The 15,001-nt window shown below is 41.5% G+C and overlaps 1 protein-coding gene across 2 annotated transcripts in view; it reads left to right on the top strand.

Annotated features, from left to right (window-relative positions):
• The window catches only part of LOC120791561 (mitochondrial intermediate peptidase-like), a 28,910-nt gene extending 14,010 nt beyond the window's left edge, over positions 1-14,900 (top strand). For both annotated transcript variants that reach the window (XM_040130007.1, XM_040130005.1), the window contains 3 exons: positions 193-314; positions 2,381-2,454; positions 14,078-14,900. In XM_040130007.1, coding sequence (XP_039985941.1) covers positions 193-314; positions 2,381-2,454; positions 14,078-14,178 — 297 coding nt within the window. In that variant the 3' untranslated portion in view covers positions 14,179-14,900. The remainder of the gene's footprint in view (positions 1-192; positions 315-2,380; positions 2,455-14,077) is intronic.
• The last annotated feature ends 101 nt before the right edge of the window (positions 14,901-15,001 follow it).

Genomic DNA, 15,001 nt, shown 5'->3' with positions numbered 1-15,001 from the left:
AACGGATGCACAGTGACAAGGGGTAATTGCATGCTGTCTTTGTGTAATTTCTTTATTTGGGAGCCAGAATTCTGCTATCACTTCTCCCCTCAAATCTAGTCTGCTGCAGTAGAACCTGTTGACAGCTCGAATGTATTAAGCCCCTGTGTCTCTCTGTCTTTATTTTTTTTTTTTTTAAACTTTGCGGTATAGGCATGGCAGCTGAGATTCAGCCACCTGATTGGCTATGGGGCCAAGTATTACTCCTACCTCATGTCCCGGGCCGTGGCGTCAATGGTGTGGAGACAATGCTTCGTTCAGGATCCTTTAAACAGGTGAGACCGCTGCTTAAGGTTAAAAATTCCATAACAAACTATCAAACTGAGCATGCAGAAATTGGAGGGAAATGCTCAACCTTCATCTAATGAAAAAGCGAATATCCTCAACTTTTTACGTAAGACAAGCTCAAATTGAGCATTTGCCATCCAGTACACTTTTGTATGAGAGGAACTAGTATTGAACTTGACTGTGTCAACTTAATTTCTCTCTTTATATACTTCATTAAAACAGATCCTTCTTTTCTTAGCAAGAAAATATACAGTGGGGTCCAAAAGTTTGAGACCACTTTCCCATGAACCCGAATGGGAAAGTGGTCTATTGTTTATTTGGATCCATTAAAAACTTCCAACTGTAACACAGTGACATTGAGATTTTTTTCTAATTGAAAGGTTCACAGAGTAAAGGATCTGTGGCTGCCTCCGATAAATCACCCGTGCCATGGTAAAAAAAATGTGTCCTTTTCTGCATAAGGACCATCCCAAACGAGCAAGGACCTCTAACAGAGATTCTGCCTCGGTGCTGACTGGTGGTGATGGATAATAGAGAAAAAAGCATATAAATTTGAGGTCCATGTTACTACTTTGTCAAATATTCAAACCTAATATTTGCACTATTTTTTGGATTTCAATAAATAACAGAATAGTGGAGTTAATATAGATAAGGGAAATGTATTTCCCTGTGCACATGAGCATATGTTCACATTTTAGTATAAGCTTGCTTTAAAAGTGGTACATATAATTTATCATTTATCAATTCATCATCATTTGAGGAATATTAAGGATTTTCAGGGGAAAAAAGATAACGCAACAGCTTAGGGATGGTTATATAACCATTTCCTGCTGTGTACCCCAGTTGACTTTTTTTCATAATGCCCTCCATGTTAATGCAGAGTGCCCTCCACGCTACAAATGCTACAAAAGGGTTGTGAGGTGCGATATTCTCTTCAGTTAACCCTGACAGTCTCTGTCAGTAGCCCCAAAACTGATCCCAGGTTGTAGTTCACTACACAGTGCAAGCGAGGAATCTAATCTGTAACTTTAAAAGCATTTTAATCTCGATCTCGAGTACAAAAATGTCATGTTTTCTACATATAATTACTCTACCTTTTGTGTAATGTCTGAAAGCATGGGCTCATATTTTTCTGTTTTCAAGCTCCTACTTTTCAGATGACAGCATAAATGATGATTTTCAGATTGATCCGAATAAAATTGATTGAATAATATGCCTTATTTGAGTGGAATGGAGTTGGGACCAAAGAGAGGAAAGTTACAAATTTAATAATCCCATTTCAAGTCAAAACAATGAAAGTCTCCAACAGTAGAATCACAAAGTTCATGAGGTTCACTCAGCTCCTGTGTTTCAGTTTCCACAGAGGTATGAGATATGTTATCATTAACTTTTAGTTTTGACTCTCTTTTCAGGCACTTGTAACCTTGTGTTCATGGTGAGAGAGTTACACAAATGATGGGAAGGCACGTCGTAAACCTGTTTTGCATTTAGAGTGCTGAGACAGATGCCTTCTGACAGGCCGCCTTCCCTGGATACTGTTTAAGTCCCTGCCGCCTGACATTTAACGTGACATTATTGTGAAACACGCACCGCCTTGGCAGGTGTATGCCGTAATTCACAGACACACAATCCTCATCCACGTTACCAGACCCTCCCTTATCACAAGTGTTTGCCCCTGGACAAAGCACAAAGACATTATTTTGAAAAACAAAACCTCTTCCGTATCTCCATCGACTCGAGCCCTGCAGCATTTTCTCTCTACTTCTCTTGTTCTTTCCTTTTCTTCTCCGTTGCCGTCTCTCTGTCTTCCTGTCTTTGCTTTCCTTCTGAGAATGTTTTAGTTCCACCTGCAGTTGTCAGATATCTGTTTCCTGTCACTTGTCTGCTGTGAGCAGGCATCTTAGGAGACTTGGCCCTGGGCTCCAAGTGGCAGCAGCAGCGGTGGAGGGGCTGACAGAGTACGAGGAGCTGACAGGGGAGAATACAGGTGTCTGTAACCTTATCTCTTTCTCTTCTGTGTCTGTCTTTTCCTTGCTCTCTGTGTCTTTTTCAGGGAAATGGGTGAACGCTACCGTCGGGAGATGCTGGCTCATGGAGGAGCTAAGGAGCCCATGCTGATGGTGGAAGGTAACTTACCATGTCCAGTCTTTTTTTTTTTTTTCCCTAAACGTTGAAAGATTCTTTTTGTTATTACCCATAAAAGACGATGAAACACTTTATTCTCTTACATCAGGCTTAGGAATCACACCTTTAGGCCTCAGTTCTCCCTCCAGTGTCTATGGTTACCATAAATGAACTCAGGATTCCCCTGAGTTCATTTCCAGGTTTCCTTCAGTTTAGGAATTAAAGTGTCGGTCCATACCTTTCCAGTAGCACCAGAAAAAGGGTCAAGAGAATGTCAAGAGAATGTGGGAGTTTCCATCACACATCAAATTGTTTTTACACAGCACTTTAACCAGCAAATAATGTTGACATGTTGTTGTTGGGTTGATAATGCCAAGGAAGAATCATCAATTAATAGCGATAATTTGGGGCAGCTAGGTATTTATATAGCAAGTTAGATAAACAAGTGTTCTTGACTTTCATTTCACTCCTTTTCACCTCACTTGTAAAGCTTGTATTGAAGGACACCTGAGGTAGTATTAACTTGAGCTTGTCATCACGCAGACGCAGCTGTGAGTCTGTTAGTCAGGTTGTTCACAGCTGTTGTGGTTTGGCCCAGTCTGTGCTTGAACGTCCACAGTGGCACACATTTACCAGTTAACCCGCCCCCCCCCAAGGTTCTTATCTCTGTTTACAGGAGCTTTGTCAACTCAGAGAATATGGTAGGCTTCTGCGATATAAGTTGTCAAGTCAACTCGCTGTGTGGCAGCCACACAGTATTCATGCTACTTTGGTCCAACCTTTTTCTAAGCTCAATTTTGATCTGCTTTAAAAAAAAAAAAAAAAAATCTTTTGACATTATGTATATATCGCTTTTGTGCACAGACAAAATGTAGGAGAGAAAGACAAACGTGGATGATTATGGGTTTGAGTGCTAAACACTGTTGACTCTGCAGGGCTGAGATCTCAGACTGGTACATTCCACTGTGCGCTTAACCACTTCAGATCAAATACATTTTTAGTCACGCTAGCGACAGATTTCCTTGTCAGCCACTCGGTCCACAACTTTGCCTTTGGTTAATCTATTGGATGGATTGCCCTGAAATTTTGAGCAGAGATTCATGCACCCTAGACAATGAATCCTACTGATTTTGTGACCCCTGGCTCTTCATCTAGTGCCAGCACCAGGTCAAATATTAAATTTTTCCCATACTTTGGTTTGACTAAACACCTGTAAAGCTAATGATATTCCCATCAGCCGCAGCTGTACTTTGCACTGTATACTAATCAGCAAATGTTAGCATTCCAACCCGCTAAACCAGCACTCTGTTTTTCAGCTTTCCTCCAGGTTGGTAACCATCAAACTGTAGTTAATCCGATTATGTCACTGAGCAGAAGCCGTAGTTTATCTTAACGTAGGATTGACATGCAAAAAAACGGCTTCCTCCCGTGGCCCTCCTCACTTAATTCTCCCGTCACTTGCTCCTCTCCTCCCCTCCTTGAGCAGTTGCTGAGGCATGTCCGGACAGGACAGCACAAGAGAAGGTGAGAGGGAGTAGTAATATCAGGTGACATTTGGGAGTGTACTGTAAATTTCTCCCTCGGGGTCACCTCCTCCCTTCTCCCTGTCCCTCTGACAACTCCAACCAAGGCTGCACCCAGCCTCTGAAATTACAGCCGCCAACAGATCAGATCCTTGTTATTAGATCTACTGTCCAATTAACTGTTGTTGAACTGACATTATTTGGTTTTATGTCTCCCTTTGAAGTGAAATCTGCTCTAATTATAGGCCAAGGCCCTGTGTGCAGAATAGTTATCAGGGTCATATTGATCCCTCTGGCTGTCTTTCCCAACTATAAGTCATAGTACGAGCCTCAAGACTGTAAACATGCGTGCACTGGTAATAATGGGTAAGATCAGAAATTTTAATTTTATTAAAAAAAAAATAAAGATCAAATTAAAAGAGCCTTAAAATGGTTAAATGTTCGTTTCAGTCCAACATTTTTGGCAGTGTCCTATAATAAAGTTTTCAGCCCAGTTTCACTCTGTGCACCTGCATTTATGATAATCATCTAAAAAAACATTTTCTTTCTTTTTTTTTTAACATAATAAAATCTGTTCTTGGTCTGGAGAAATGCCTAAACTGAAGCAAAAACTCCCTCAATTTTTAAAGAAGACTCATTCAGCCGCCTTGCCATTTTGATGGCTATATATGTCCTCATAATTTACCTTAACATCGTGAACGCTGAAGTCAGAGTTATACAGCCACATCGGCGCATGTGCTGAAACATTTAGCTTTTCACTGTTCTTTCCCTCGCTGCAGGGTTGAGAGTTTCATAGCAACCATCTTGAATTCCTATTGGGGATCGGAAAAGGATTTTGAAGCGAATAAGAAGGGCCCTTTTTATATCTACAGGAGTATTTAGGCCAGAGGAGACTAAAAGACTAGAGGAAGGACAGTGAATCCAGATCCAACCCATTACACATAATCCTTTCAAACAAAGGCCCTTGCAAATGGAGGTGTGTAACATTTCCCTGGTATCCCTGTCGGCGAGGTGGTAGAGGGGGCACAAGGGCAGAAGGGGAACCAGAGCAGGCTCGGCAAGGCTAATCAGAGGCCAGTCTTTATATGCATGGCTCGCTTCCCGCTACTGGAGCTTTCCCAGGAAAGACGGTGTTGAAATGTAAACCTGGGCATTAAATCCCGACCAGCAACATCAGGACTGAGTGAGCCAGAGAGAGTAAGAGGGAAGAAAAAGGAGAGAAAGGGAAGGACGGAGAGTGAAAGGTGAGCGACTGACTGAAGTGAACCTCGGGTCTCGCTACAGAGAGGGCTTTCATGGCCCAGACTGTTCCCATAGCCCTGACCACCAAGCACAGAAAATGGATCTACTTGGGCTAGGCAGCCGAGTCCCAGGACCCTGTTAGTTCTTTGTCCAGAGGCAGCTTGACTGAATAGTTGTTATGACTGCTTGCGTAGTTGCTAATAAACCCCAAGAGCAGGGTGGTCTGTACAGGCCCACAGCACTTTTGTGACGATGATGTATAGTTCTGTCTGAACTCAAGGGAGAGGATTGGATAAACTTCACAGCTGAGATGTAAAGCTGCAAAATACACCCTTTATAGCCCTTACTTAAAAACAGACATGATTTGTTATGAAAATTATCTTTCAATGCTCCATAAACTGCGAGGACATGCTTGATTTACTGATCAAGTAAGTCATTTGCCTTTTGATGATCACAGAGTTGTGAAGAATAAAGTTATAAAAGTCCTGAAACATCTTAAGAAATACTTGGCATCGCTCCAGACATAGAGGGCAATTTGTTTTAGCTTTTTTTGTGATGGAAATGAAGATCTAACCAAATTGATGGAATTTAAATAAAACCAACAAAAGAAACCAAAGTACTGGACAAATTAAGCATTTGACCTGATGACAGCGCTAGAGAAAAAGTCAGGAAATTGCCAAAGTTATAACTATTCAAGATATTTCACTCAAAACCACAACTGCAAACTTAATGGTGGTGCTCGATGAAAAGTCGCAGCATCAGGAAAGTCCAGAGGGATTCATCCTCTGGTCAACATGAATGCCTGTACAAAATTTCATGGTAAACAACCCATCAATGTTGAGATATTTCAGTCTGGACCAAAGTGGTGGACCGACAGACCTACACTGTCACACAGCTAGCATGGCTGAAAGTTATCCATGGGCATGAAGATATCTGACACACATTTAAGGCACCAGTATACTTCATCAGAGCTGCTTGTCGGGTGCTCGAACAATTTTGGAAACCCCATCCCTCCACACCGTTCTGACGTCGGAATGAGAGGGACTGTGTCCCACAATTTCTGTGACTTTCTGAAACTGATAGTCCGACAGTCACACCCACTTCACGGGCTCTCTCTCTCTCTCTCTCTCTCTGTTTTTTCATTTGTTACAAAATTACTTCTGGCCCTTTTTATGTTCAGTGCTGAGTGCAACACTGAACTTCTTAGAGTAGAGATTGTCTGAAGGTGTGTGCCGTTATCCCCATATTTAAATGAGTACACGTCTCTCTGACAGTCTGTTTTTCAGAACAGATATAAACACTCATGCCTCAGGACGAGGTCGGACAACATGTTGAATGAACTAATTCTTCTTGAGCATAACCTGACCCTTAGAATCTCAGACTTTGTTAAGTTGTAAAGATGGGGAAACCTTTCTTACATCAAGAGGTTGGTTTACTGAATGTTGTAGGGTTTATCCTCATTAACGCTGCAGGTTTTTTGTCCTTTTTTCTTTTCTTTTTTTTTTAAATTCCCTTTTGTGAAGGCACTTACTCAACAGAGAGCCTCCCAGTGCAATGTTTGTCATCACCCTTGTCCCACTTGCTTTCTGGCCCTGTCTTAAGTGTGGTTCGTAGAAAAAGCTTCCTGAACTTCAAAGGTGTAATTACAGAGGCACTGAGCTGATGGTTTGCCTCCAGGTCTGACAGAGGTAACTGCTTTTCAAACCTTGACATGTTTCAAATGGTTATGAGCAACAGCTAAACAGCTACTGAATCAGCCAGAAATGTGTTTTGAAATGTGTGATCACATACTCTTCTCTGACTTGAGTGACTTGGAGCTCTGTGTGCAGAGTCAGTGTAAGAACATAGTGTCATGAACATACAAGGACTATGACGCTGCAGAGGAGGTGGGGCTGAGGCTCATGTTACTGCATGCTGCAGTTCACATTTTAAATGTACAGATTTGGCGCAATGCTGCTTAATCCTCCAAGTTGCAAGTAGGTGCAATTGGCCTATGAAAGCAATCAAATAAATCATTAAAAAAAAAACAGAGCATAGCCAAGCCCATGGGAGTGGGATCAATGGCTCTTTTAAAACAACCAGTTTCAGCTAAGCCTTCTGATTGGTTAAGGACAGTTTCCAGCAGTGCTGAGTAGTGCTGTAATAGCAAGATCCAGGTAAAAATAGAAGTGCCTGCTACACATTCTTTCAGTGAGCCAAGAAAGCAATTTATGGGTTCTTTTTAGACAGTACGCTTTTGTGGAAAATCCAATGTGTATATTTAAGTCATAATTAAAATCTTTAAATTGTTCGCGTGTTCAAAATAATCATCTTTCCTCTTCTGTTGCAAAAAAACGGGAGCACTCTTTTATTTATCAGTTTTTAGAAGAAAGTAGGTCTTCAGACAGTTTACTCCCAGATTCTTTATCCCTGACAATAAAACTCCTTCTAGGCGGTAACACGTGTTTGATAAATTCAACCAGCAGTAGCTGCAGACTGGATAACAATTTTGGAACTTTTCTGCTGAATTCTTGTCCCCAGAGCTGTCATTACCAAGGCCTCAGAGCTGTTAGCCAGCCGCATAGGTCTTCATTTGACTGATACCCATCACCCACCACCCTTTGTGTAAATAAACAAGTCATTCTGTGCGTGCTGTGTATATACTCCTGTAAGAGGTAAAAAGGCAGAAAAGCCAAGAGCTATGTCAGTTTAAAATGAGTTTCCATTTCTCAGTAAGAATCCCTCTGTTCTGTTTTGTGAAAATAACTATTACAGACAAGAAGAGGCCGTGGAGGTTGAACCAAAGAAGAGGGTCTGGGATTTGAACGTTCCCACACTGCTTGGAAAAACTGGGCAGGGATAGAGAATGAGTAGTGCACTTTCTTTCCCTAACAAGTACTCTTGAAGTACCCTTGAGCAAGGTACTCAACATCCAATTGATCCAGTGAGGCCTTTTTCTGTGGCCTAAATGCGTATATCTGAAAATCAAGGTATTGGTTAAAAAGTGCTTTTTTAATCAGTCATTCGTCTGAGAATACCTCTGCTGGAATAGACCCACTGTTATTTTGAATACTTTGTTCGTCATGTGTCTTAACACCTGCTGCTTTACCCCAACTTTGTTGGCCAAGTTAGCTAATGCCGCAGGCCCTGAGATGACTGTAATGGGTAGAAGCCTTTTTCCTCAATGGCTGTCAGTGCCATTATGAATGGAAATGGAAACTCTTAAACACGAGATGACTCTCACAGCGAAGCCTCTGTCCTGAGGCTCTCTCGACAATGGACACAAAGCACAGCCTATGTTTAGTTTGGCTCTGGTGTTTCCTCTGTGCGTAGCCAAGAGTGAGTGTACAGTTCTGCCCACTCTAACTCTGCTAACAAGCATGCACAGAGGCCGTACAGTATCCATACTGATGAAACCACAAGTACCTGGATGGCCTGTGTGAATCTATAGAATAGATTTCAGCTGTCTTGGTAATTGGTGAGGTGGTCTTGTGAGTACTGTCAAGCTCAATATAAGGGTTTGTTCGCCCCCCAAAAAAATCTGCAATGTTTAGCTGATTAGCCAATCAAGAGAAAATGTATCTGAAATTATTTTGATAATCAGAGAGCTGTCATTACCAAGGCCTCAGAGCTGTTAGCCAGCCGCATAGGTCTTCATTTGACTGATACCCATCACCCACCACCCTTTGTGTAAATAAACAAGTCATTCTGTGCGTGCTGTGTATATACTCCTGTAAGAGGTAAAAAGGCAGAAAAGCCAAGAGCTATGTCAGTTTAAAATGAGTTTCCATTTCTCAGTAAGAATCCCTCTGTTCTGTTTTGTGAAAATAACTATTACAGACAAGAAGAGGCCGTGGAGGTTGAACCAAAGAAGAGGGTCTGGGATTTGAACGTTCCCACACTGCTTGGAAAAACTGGGCAGGGATAGAGAATGAGTAGTGCACTTTCTTTCCCTAACAAGTACTCTTGAAGTACCCTTGAGCAAGGTACTCAACATCCAATTGATCCAGTGAGGCCTTTTTCTGTGGCCTAAATGCGTATATCTGAAAATCAAGGTATTGGTTAAAAAGTGCTTTTTTAATCAGTCATTCGTCTGAGAATACCTCTGCTGGAATAGACCCACTGTTATTTTGAATACTTTGTTCGTCATGTGTCTTAACACCTGCTGCTTTACCCCAACTTTGTTGGCCAAGTTGGCTAATGCCGCAGGCCCTGAGATGACTGTAATGGGTAGAAGCCTTTTTCCTCAATGGCTGTCAGTGCCATTATGAATGGAAATGGAAACTCTTAAACACGAGATGACTCTCACAGCGAAGCCTCTGTCCTGAGGCTCTCTCGACAATGGACACAAAGCACAGCCTATGTTTAGTTTGGCTCTGGTGTTTCCTCTGTGCGTAGCCAAGAGTGAGTGTACAGTTCTGCCCACTCTAACTCTGCTAACAAGCATGCACAGAGGCCCGTACAGTATCCATACTGATGAAACCACAAGTACCTGGATGGCCTGTGTGAATCTATAGAGTAGATTTCAGCTGTCTTGGTAATTGGTGAGGTGGTCTTGTGAGTACTGTCAAGCTCAATATAAGGGTTTGTTCGCCCCCCAAAAAAATCTGCAATGTTTAGCTGATTAGCCAATCAAGAGAAAATGTATCTGAAATTATTTTGATAATCAGTTAAACATTTCATTCATTTTTCAAGCAAAAATGCCAAATATTCTCTGCTTGAAGGATTTGCTGCCTTTATTTGTCATATATGAAAGTAAATTAAATATCATTGGGGCTTGGGCTGTTGGTTGGACAAAACAAGCAAATTCAAGAAATTATTGTACACAGCATTTTGTCACTGTTTTTATCATGTTATAGGCTACAACATTTTATCAAGAAAATTTTTGCAGATCACGCGACAATAGAAATAATCATGAGTTGCAGCCCTGCTGTCAACACATGTCATTGGAACAACACTGGGTAAGAGAAAGTCCCAATGAAAACTGTTGACAGTGAAGCCAGAGTTACGTGTCATTTTTCTCAATGCCGCGAGCACCACAAATTAAATTTTATTCACATCCATCGTGTTCATCTGGAGGCAGAAATTCCAGAGGAGATATCTCAAAACTCTAGCCTTTCGTGTGTTAAATTATCACGCGCCAGCCTCCAATACCCACAACTAGTGGCTGTCAACAACAAACTTAATCTCACCCCTCTCGTTCTATAGAATTATGGGTAATGTGTTTTTTTTTATGTAACATAAGGCATTTAAACATATCTGTACATATGTTACAATTATTAATGTCTAAGTGACAATGAAATACTCTATATGGTATTTTGTTGTTAACTAATCAGCTTTTCATGAGCTACCTTTATATATTGCCAATAATTCTTTTCACTTGAACATGTATCATTAAATTCACACCCATGGGTAAGAAAGAAAACATTTGGCATTTGGGTAAACAGACCCTTAAAATTTAAATGAAAAACATGTTTGATATATTTCAGTGAATGTATGTTTTTATAGTATAGTATGCAGCAGGTTTGTGGATTTCTGATGATCCATAGTTTACTGTGACACGTTATAAGAGGATTCAAACCACCTCGGGCATTTTGAATAGAACAGTCCGTAACGCCAAAGTTGGCAGTTTTAAGACACACATCCCGCCCCTTCCCCCCAAAAGCCAATCTTCTGCCTTGTAACCGCCGACCGGGAAACACATCTAGCCAATGGTGTTGTTGAACTGATGCAAGCGACATCTTGCATATGCACAGTAGAAGTATAACCTGTGGAAAAAAAGGATTGTAAACATTATTTTGGGGACCAGTCACTTAACAGTTTAAGCAGTTTTTATCAGATTTGACTAGTTCTACGTGCCGTTTTGATGTCCCTGTGAGTTTTTTAAAGTGAAGTTAAGGCTCTCTCTGTTTTGTCTGACTCAGCCCCGCCTCCTTTTGTATATCTATAAAAGCAGCCTCTCAGATCAGATACTCCTCAAAACTGTTGTTATGACTTTGAGGTTATCTGTGCATTCCTCTCAAACTCTCCCAGAGATCTGGGTTGAGAAAAGACTCACTCATTGCTTATTGTTGATCCTGTCTTCATCTACCGTTCGACGCCAACAGTGAGACCACAGGTGCTGACACCACAGGCAGCTGGTGATGAGAAGCCGGTGTTTACCTGCCTAACCTCTTTCATGATCGCACCTCCCTTTCCATCTCTAATTCTGTCTCTTTCTCTCTCTTGCTTCTCCTCTTCCTCTCTGCCTGTCTCATAACTCTTGTCATGTAAACTTTGCTTGTTTAACACACTAACCTGTGGCACGCAGTACTCCAGACATCAGATCCCCCTGTGGATAAACAGTCAGGAAATTACATCTATTAGAGAAAGTGCTGTTGACGCTACAGACAGTGTATGGAGAGTTCAAATGTGTAACTGATCCCACAGCTCTGTCTGCTCACGTACTGTAATAAGTAAACAAGTGTCATGTCAGAACATGTGTGTACCTGTGCGCCTGTTTCTACATTGTTTTTGTGCTGCATACTGGTGTAGTGAGTGGGGTGATGACTATCCTTCAATCGTCTTTGACCGTCAAGGATGCTTGTCTGTGTCTGACGCTGACCTTTGTTCCGAGTGGGGCAACGGAAAAGAGGATATTTATCCAAGAATTAGTCCAGTATTCCATGGACATGTAATCAGTTGTGACCACGGATATACAGTATTTTCCCTCCTAAGCAAGAGTTCCCTGATCATGAAGACTTTTAGGTTAAAGCTGCAGTAATCTTTTTTTTTTTTTTTTTTTATCAAAAAGGGTCAAATATCTATGTGTAATGTAAGAGGTGTCACTTGTTATGACAAACGCACGGAGAAATATCACCTGACTCTAAAGCAGTTCCCCTCAGCCCTATGAAGCGTTTTAGCAACTTTAAGCTCGTTGTTTTGGCTTTGTCGCCAGAGACTTCTTAGAGAGACAAGCTGGTGAACATAGTGGAGCATTTGATTTGAAAATGAGAAAGTGTGGTAAATGAGACCTTGAAGGGCGTTTGATACAAATATTGGCAATTTGTTGAGCTGGAGGTTTCTGCTGGGTTTGGTAGCTGCAAAGCAAATCGCTAGTGATAGTTAGCATGCCAGCCATTATTAATGCTCATAAACGGAAAACAAGCTGGCTAAGTAAAATTAAGTTTTAAAAAAAAATCACAACTGGAGTATGATTTAAGAACCCCAGGACTATCGTGTTTTTAAAAAATAACTTTTTAGAAATAGCAGGGCCTGCACTGCATGTGTCACACATTCAGTACACAAACACCATATAATAATCTAGTTAATACATTGTTACTTTTGAAACTTTACCCAAATACTCAAAAGTTTCTTCTGGTCTAGTATCTTATTATTACAAAAAAAAAAAAAAAATCAGCATGTTAGTTTTGTCATTGTGTGCATTTTAGCATGCAGATGCTAGCATTTAGCTCAGTACAGCCTCACAGAGCTGCTAGCGTGGCTGTAGACTCTTAGTCTTGTTTTTCTTCATTGAAAAGATATTCATTAATTAAAAATGAATAGACTAAGATGTCTGTGCAGGACTGTTGGGCCTTTTACCTCAGACTCCATAACGTTATCTTGGAATTAAATTCAGGACTGAAATGACAACACACAGCACTTTTCTGTTATTATTCCGTAATCCAGGGGCCTTGCGGTGGCGGTGTGTTACGGACCCATGTACATTGGTATCATCTTGTAGCCAAGGGGCAGGGTGCGACCGGTGGGTAAGAGGAGATGATAATCCCTTCTCTGATGTTCTCATGCAAGGTGATTCACTGCAGGCCATGCCAGACCTGCACTCAGTTTCTACCTGCTGAGCCAGTTTCAGGATGGCAGCAACACACATCCACACTCCCCAGGGTGTGTGTGTGTGTGTGTGTGTGTGTGTGTGTGTGTGTGTGTGTGTGTGTGTGTGTGTGTGTGTGTGTGTGTGTGTGTGTGTGTGTGTGTGTGTGTGTGTGTGTGTGTGTGCGCGCGCGCGCGTCTGTGTTCGACTGTCCACATCTTGATGTGTTTCTGTATTTTCAAGATCGCTGTGTGAAACTCTTTGCGTCTCCATTCATGCGTGCCTGTGCAGACTTGCTTGTGTGTAAGTGTGCAAGCGTGCATGTGTGTGTGTTGGAGGTGACCCATGCAGCAAAGCGGGGGAGGGGGAGGGTGCCTATTTACATTGGCAGCTACACAAGGGGAAATGAACTGACTTCAAAGCGGGCGCGCAGCTGAATTGTAAAGCGAGCAAGGGAGTCCTCCATGCATGAGCTGGCAGACAGGCTCTGAAAACACAGACAGACATTCCCAGGGCTTGCTCGCAGCTACACAGTCATATTTGCTGTACAGCACTAGTCACAGTCTGGTGTAATGAGAGTGTGTCCTGCGTATGTGTGTGAGCTCAGTATCACCCCTGTAAAGCTCTATGAAATGTACAGTATACTTTTTAGTTTTGTTAAAGGCAGAAACAGAAGACGTTGAGAACTTAGCATAGCTGTTTTTTACTACACACCGTCTGCTGGGTCATATCACCATCTGAGGCCCGTTAAAGGTGTCCACAAAGCTTGTGCCTTTGACGTTCTGTGCCGGTTCTCATTTCTTTTCAGTACAGAGGGATTGTGTGAGGGTGCGGTTCAGAAAAACAAAAAGCGCTGCACACCGTCTTGATTAGATATAATAATGAAGTTTTGTTGTCCAAAATGTGGAAATTTCCTTACACTTTCACTTTAAGATACACTAATTAGACTGCAACACTGCGCTGACTATATGCATCAAATGCAAATGTTAAAAAATAAAACCATCCTTAAAATACATTCTCACACACGCACAGCCACCCTGAAACATGCTGCCCTGTGTTTTTTGTGTGACAGGGATGCTGCAGAGACGGCCCACCATCGAGGACTTTGTGGATGCACTGGTGTCTGAGCTCAACCCGAACTTTGAGACCTTCATCATGGACTCTGAAAGCTGAAAGACGTCTCTGGCGGCGTGGAAACAGACGAAAGCTATGGCGGCACAGTGCACACTCATTCTTACTAAGCATCTTTACTCTGTCTGTAAATGAATTGTGTGTATTTTATATCTTGCTTGTTCTTCTAAAAGTCACATTGACTTATTTGATATTTTTGGCCAATTCTGCTGTCAAGAAAAAGTAATTGGATAAAAATTCAAACTTGCTACCAATCCTAAAAACTCCTGGTTATCTCTAAATATTGATTGTTGCAGATTCAGAGTCAATTCTTCCCCGTTCAAAGGCATTTTTTCAATACTCTGGACTCCTTCGTGTCAACATTATTGGTATTTCAACATATTTTACAGTAACTTGTGCCAGGCCACATACTGTTCATTTAATATCTTACAATTCTGAGTTTGTACGTAAGTTTTTTTGACATTTTCTCAGCACTGAACTTTGCTAAAAATGAACAGAAAATGTACTATGATATGTAACATATCCATATAAATTTATCTAAGTGCATATGTGTAGTGGTTTTCATCATTTCATTTGCCTTATTTTCATTCATGTATTAATTCCACAGCTAATATCCCCTCAGTTAATATCTATTTTCAGCTCACATACTAGCGGAACATTGTTTTTTCCTGATCAAATCAGCGTGAGGAAGAGTACCTAATCTGCTCTTCCTGTCATATGGTCATTGTTTAGGCGTTAAATTAATACCGCTCCATCTGTTTTGTCTGCCAAGAGTTTCTGCGGGGGTAGGAGAAGGAGCAGGAGTCCAGCCTTTTGTGTTCTGAATTTTCAGTCGTAAATAGGAAAGTTTAGGTCAGTTCTGATC

This window comes from Xiphias gladius, chromosome 7 (assembly GCF_016859285.1).
Source record: "Xiphias gladius isolate SHS-SW01 ecotype Sanya breed wild chromosome 7, ASM1685928v1, whole genome shotgun sequence".
NCBI lineage: Eukaryota > Metazoa > Chordata > Actinopteri > Istiophoriformes > Xiphiidae > Xiphias > Xiphias gladius.
Note: the sequence above shows the minus strand (reverse complement) of the source record. Positions and strands in the feature narration are given on the sequence as shown.